Source organism: Haliotis asinina, chromosome 1, assembly GCF_037392515.1.
Source record: "Haliotis asinina isolate JCU_RB_2024 chromosome 1, JCU_Hal_asi_v2, whole genome shotgun sequence".
Taxonomy (NCBI): Eukaryota; Metazoa; Mollusca; class Gastropoda; order Lepetellida; family Haliotidae; genus Haliotis; species Haliotis asinina.
In genome coordinates this window covers 98654946-98661497 of record NC_090280.1, presented here as the reverse complement: position 1 = coordinate 98661497, position 6552 = coordinate 98654946, and the positions used below count along the sequence as shown (strand labels likewise).

The 6552-nt window shown below is 46.2% G+C and overlaps 1 protein-coding gene across 1 annotated transcript; it reads left to right on the top strand.

Moving 5' to 3' along the window:
- Positions 1 to 5181: 5181 nt before the first annotated feature.
- On the top strand, positions 5182 to 6552 carry LOC137277418 (uncharacterized). The gene has a single exon (XM_067809139.1). It carries the CDS (start codon positions 5182 to 5184, stop codon positions 6550 to 6552), a length of 1371 nt encoding a protein of 456 aa, XP_067665240.1.

Below are 6552 nucleotides of genomic sequence, written 5' to 3'. Positions count from 1 at the left end.
GAAATGCACCCAGACATTTGGCTCGACGAGCGCACGCATTAACCACTGGGCTATCCCCACCCCAAGAGAATGAGTGAGCGAGTCTAACGGTACAGTCATGGAAGAATATTTTCGTTACATCAGGGCGAGTCAACATAAGGCATGAGAAAACCGTGAAGTGAAGGAGATCCCCCGGCGTTTACCTGAGTCGTATACCTATCATGACAAACATGGTGACCGGCGTGAACCGGGATTCGAACCCACAAACATGGGATCGAACCCTGTACAGCGCATTGCGGCTTCGTAGCAAGAGTTAGTGAATTTAGCTTTATGCCTTTAGCAATATTCCACGCCGAGGACACCAGAAATGGGCTTAATACACTGTACACTGTTCTAACGGTCCTATTGCCAGAGCTATCGTCTGCAAAAGGCTGACGATCAACAAACTAATAAGACCCGTATACGAGACTGACCAGACATCTGCATTCCCTGAAGCGGAAGACCGGTCGAAATCCATAAGAGGGGTGCATCCACCCACACCGTTTGTCTTGAAAGTTTATTAAATGGCCATTGAAACCCTCGTGAAAACGGGTGGAAATAAAGTGAGCACAAAAGGTTGTATCCGGCCGTGTATGAATTCTCTAAAAAGCTGTATTTCTGCGTATCAAACACTGAACTGTTTGATTCAGACTCGATTAGGCGTTTGGGTGAGGTGCAAAACAACAAGCAAACTGCGTGCATTGTGTTTATAACGTATGCGTTAACTCACGTGATATCCGGTATAGGTGACAATGGCGACAGGATGCTGAGGCGCTTGCGAGGTGTGGGGAAGGAAGGGAGATCACCCGGAAAGGATCCGGAGTCTTCGGACCGGATGGACGATAACGAGCTCCGTCGGCTGAGGGGAGCAAGGGTAAACCTCTCCTCTGAATATTTTCCCATAATGCCGTTATTTCAGAGTAAATCACTTTTCCACAACAACTGATCATTCACTATCTGTGATATTCACGTCATTTGGGCGGCTACAAAGAAAACTGTCGTCACTCTCTGCCTCCTTCCCAAATGTGTGGATGGTTCCGAGTCGCCACTACAGTAGACTATCACCTTGACCTTAAGTCTTGTAAATGTTATATTCTAGGCGGCTTTCCTGTGTGACAACTCCAAACGATAATCCCCCGGTGCCCTCAGTTATCCCCCCACCTGCGCTAGAAGAATGCTAATCGTATTAATCGTTCAGCGTCCACTGCTCTGAAAAGGTCAAGGTCAAGGTCTGACGACCAGGATGAACGCACGTATAAGTCCAGTATACATAGAGGTGCATACGAACCACTGTATATTATGTGCGAGTGGAGATGACGGTGAATACGTACGTTCCACAAAACCACCAGTCCTGAGCGCCAGGGATCAAACAGTTCTTGGTAGGAAATAACCATCGACATTCGCCGCAGTTGTGTTCCTCAGGTAGCAGGATCCGTGAACATAGGGAAGGGATGCTGGATTCTTCCTGCTTCTGTCATTCGCATACCAGCGTTCATAACATCTGTCAGATGTGTAAATGGCGACAAGGACACCTTCTTTCCTACCTCATATAGTTGACATACTATTCAAAGTGAGATAAATTCATCAGTGCAGGTGCCTTAACGGTAACGCTGTCTTGCTGTTCCATGTCCTTGTCATCGCTGACTGTCACCCCTTCAGTCCCCAGGAAGGCTGAAGAAAGCATATATTTCCATCCCGTAGGAGGACTCTCGTCCGCCATGAAGGTAACTTCACTGCGTCCCAGGAATGTATTTTACAATCTCATGACGTCACACTTGTCACGAAGAGGATCTCGTGTAATTCGACACCACTGTTCGTGACACGGGTCGCGTGATGTCACGTGATCCCTTTCACGTGTAGAACAAGGGCTCGTTGTTCAATCACTTCCGTCAATAAAAAAGTCGTTTCCCACAGTGCTCAGTAACGTGGATCGCGGTGGTGGGTCGGTGTAGCTTACAACGGCTATAGGTACGGGCATGAAACAAGGTTTTGTTTAATTGTTTGTTTGTTGTTACTGTTTAACGCCACACTCATCAAAATTATGTGGCGGTCGTCTGTAAAACATTTGAGACAATCCAATGATCAACAGCAAGAGCTTTGATCTGCGCGAATGGGAACCGATGACTTGTATCAACCAAATCAGCGAGTCTGACCACCAGATCCCGTTTGTCGCCTTTTACGAAAAGCATGGTCGCTTTTGTGGCAAGCATGGGCTGCTGAAGACCTACTCTACCCCATATCTTCACGGGACGTATCAAACAAGTCAACGAGCCTGACCACCCGGCCCCGTTAGTCGCCCCTTATGACAAGCATGGGACGCTGAAGGCCAATTCTTACCCTGATTCTCACGGGTCTTGGACATTAAAGTAGGGACAGGTACACGTTCTTGTGGGGGACTCCTTCTGCGGCGTTTTTATGATTATCCGTTGAAAATACGTACAGTGATACCAGTGAATCAGCTTTGATATATCAACAGCAGCATCACATGTATTCCTTCGGTCATCAAACATTCATACAAGACCTGCAAGACTTCTGACGTTCCCCGCCATTAAGCTGTCAAGTTTACCAGACACCTGTATTTACAGATTCGCGATAAGAATGTTTCTAGGTATGGCAGAAGATACATGTGCTAGTGGATTTACCAAATGGTAGACGTCGTCTTCAAAGTAGTGAAGTCTTCGAAGGCGCCAAATTCGTCATAATATTTAACTAAAGTGGCCATCGCCTGTCTGCGTGATCACTTTGGGCTTTCCTCACACGGTATGTGGGTGAGTGAATGAGAGAGTACGTCGCTCTTCAGAACTTTCCAGCAATATCTCGGTGGGGGACACCAGAAATGGCCTTCACACATTGTATTTACACCTATAGGAAGAATCGAACCCGGGCGTTCGGCGTGACGAGCGAACGCTTTAACCACTAGGCTATCCCACTAGGTGCCTCCCTCCCACTGAACGCTGACATACTGTGAAGTAACATGAATACTGTTCAAATCAGCGTCAAACCCAACCCAGCCGCTAGCTCGCTCGTTTTCTCCCTGCCATTCGCCCCCAAAACACACCGTCCTGGTGCGATGTATCAAGTAGTCATTTACATTATCTTCGTCTTGGTCTGTATCCAACGCATTCATTCAACAGATGGAATCATCAATGATCTAGTTATACATGTTTAGGGCTTATTTTGGAATTACTTCGGTCTGCAACATGTATAAATACAATCAGTCGTTGATTCATGGAAGCAGGTAACCGGGTCTGTCCATTGGCCGGAATGATCTGGCTATTTACATATTGTTACCTCAGGCGGAAGCTACCGCCAACCCTAATATGACCTTATCGGTTCACACATTAGCACAGGTCTCAGGGCTGCGACATATTGGTTGCGCTCAACTAACTGTGGGATATGGATAACCCGGCCGCTGAGGTGTTTCATTTTGCTAAGCAGGGTTGTGTCCCTTAGTTGCACAGACCGGGTTCGAATCCCGTTTCGCCCTGATTATTGTTCTTCTGCGGCATTAAACAACAAACAGCTAACGAAATCTTAAGAGTTAGTTGAGTTTCTAAAGCTGCTTATATTTCCGTCATGACGAGTTAGTGAATATGGTTTTACGACGTATTCAGTAGTGTTCAAGCAAGAGTGAGTGAGTTTAGTTTCATGCCGCACTCGTCAATATTCCAGCTATGTGAGTCTGGACCGGACAATCCAGTGATCAACAGCATGAGCATCGATCTGCACAATTGGGAACCGATGATATATGTGAACCAAGTTAGTGAGCCTGACCAGCCAATCCCACTGGTCGCCTCTTACGACAAGCATAGTCGCCTTTTATAGCAAGCATGGGTTGCTTAAGGCCTATTCTATCCCAGATCTCCTCGGGTCCACAGCGGAAGACACCATGACACTTTACACATTGTACTAAGGTGACGAGCGACCGACAAGGCTAACCTCATCGAACTATCATTATAATAATGAACATGTCTGCTGCTTGAACTAATCGCTCTACGAGGCACGTTTTAAACAGTAGCGGTATTGATATCGCGCCACGGTCAGCATGTATCGCACGTGCTTGATCGCCAATCTACCTGTAGCAACCGAGTGTATTCGTCCAGATTACTTGCCCCGCCTGCTTGTCAAAAACGCGTTCACTGCGCTTGCTCATCTAATACTTGTCAAGCTGTATAACTGAATAATACTTTAGGTGTGTGTATAGCTTTACACCGCGTTCAGCAATATTCCAGCAACAACAAGCCGGAGGACACCAGACATGGGCATCACACATTGTACCCACATTGCCGTATCCTAGACGTGTAGCTAGCGAACTTTTTAACCATTACTCTATCCCTGAAGAAAATAAGAACCGCACACAATTTCAATGTAAATAGTGCTTCGCATCAACAAATTCATACGCTCGGTGTTATTTGAATATCCGATGTGTTCTATATGTAACGGTGCATAAGAAATTAATTCTTCATATTACATATTCCCTTACTTTTTTTTCGTCAGTATATATAGACGATATGATCATGAAACTAATGACTTACCAAATCAAATCATACTCTGACCCCTCCATATAGATCAGATGTGTCTTAACAGTCGTCGTCCCAGACAGAAGTAATCCAAAAGTCCGACATTGTAATGTGTTTCAATCCCCACTCGACGCTCCAGCAGTCACTGTATGATCAGCGCGCTGTGTCAACACGGGAGGTGACATAACCGTTTACCCGTACCTCCTCGGATTTCCGGTGTCCTCCCAATACGACTACTCTCCAACTGGACTACTTCCCAACTCGACTACTGTTGAAATACTCATTTCAATTAGGCACCCTTTATAATAATGGACTCATTCCACTGACTTAGTTAAGTAAAGAACATAACATTTAAAAAAAAATAATTAAATAACCAGGAAACAGGACGGATTGATAATCCTCACTTGTTTGATCAGCTATTTGTTTATACAAACATTAGTTTTATCTGATTGCATCTTTTAAGTTGTGTTTGTGATGATCCTTAAAAGAACTGATCAAAGTATTCTTGTATAAACAAACAAACAAGCTTCAATGCAAAACAAAGGAGTAGTAGCAAGAGGTAGTAGAGAGTTAAATGTCTCAACGTCTCAGTTTTTCAAAACTTAACTATATAAGATTGGAATGGAAATTTCATGTTATAACTATGGCGAATGTTCAGAGAGCAGAGTTTGTGATATCACAGAGAGGAGCCCGGCAGGTTATACATCAGAGCTATAGATACAAGCTGAACCGCACTGGAGATACTGCAGTCTACTGGAGATGTGCTCAGACTGGATGCAAAGGAAACATCTCTACAGTTGGCGAATTCATTCGTACTGTTACAGGAGCACACAACCACCCACCAGAAGATGAGACATCAATGAAGTTGATCAGCAACCTCCGCAAGCGCTCCCGTGAAGAAACGACTGCAATTCAACAAATCTACAACGACGAAATCAACAACATCCCTGTAGAAGCTGCCGCCACTGTCCCGCCCCTGTGCTCTGTGAAGTCTGGACTGTATCGTCACCGACGCAAGACAACGCCTGCACTTCCAAAGGACCTAGCATCGGTCAACATAGAGGGTTCCTGGGCTAACACCAAAGACGGTCGCCGATTCCTGGCAGTTAACAGTGGCAGAGAAGACAAGATTCTTGTATTTGCGACGGATGAAACACTTGAGATGGCCCAACAAGCGAACATTCTGTATATGGATGGCACTTTCTATTCTTGTCCAGGACTGTGGCACCAGCTGTATGTCATCCACTCCATGGCCGGCGGCAAGATGTTTCCCCTCATGTTTTGCCTCTTACCAGACCGTCGCCGAGAGACTTACACTCGCTTGTTCCAGCAACTGAAAGAAGTTACCCAGGACAGAGTAGGAAGACCCCTCAGCCCAGACGTCATCCAGGTAGACTTCGAGTATCCTGTGCACCAGGCTATTCACGCAGAGTTTCCTACCACCGCAGTCCGAGGTTGTTATTTCCACTACTCCCAGTGTGTCTGGAGAAAGGTGCAGGACTTGGAACTTGTACGTGCCTATAAGGACAACCCTGAAGTTGGACGTTTGGTTCGCCGTGCTGCTGCACTGGCACTGTTGCCTGCAGGGAATGTCCAAGATGTGTGGGTGGACTGCATGAATGACGGCCCTATTGGTCATGCCAAGTGCGAGCAGTTTAAAGACTACATCGTGAACAACTGGGTGGACTTCGGTGCTAGATTCCCCATTGCTGTCTGGAACCACAACAACACTGAAGGGCCGAGAACAAACAACCACCTAGAGGGTTGGCACCATCACCTGAACCAAACTGTGCAGCTCTGTCATCCCAACATCTTCAGTTTCATCTCCACCTTGGAATCCTCAAACAGAAGACTGCTTGCTCAGATGATGCATGGTGCCAACCCTCCACCCAGGAAGAGGAAGTATGTTCAACTGGACACTCGTCTGCAGAACCTGAAGACCCAGCTGCAGAACAACCAGAAGACACCCTTGGAGTTCGTGGACGCTGCAGGAAGATTGCTGAAATTAGACTGA

Excerpts from the sequence above, each read along its gene's own strand:
- LOC137277418 (XM_067809139.1), top strand. The coding sequence starts at position 5,182 with ATGGCGAATGTTCAGAGAGCAGAGTTTGTGATATCACAGAGAGGAGCC.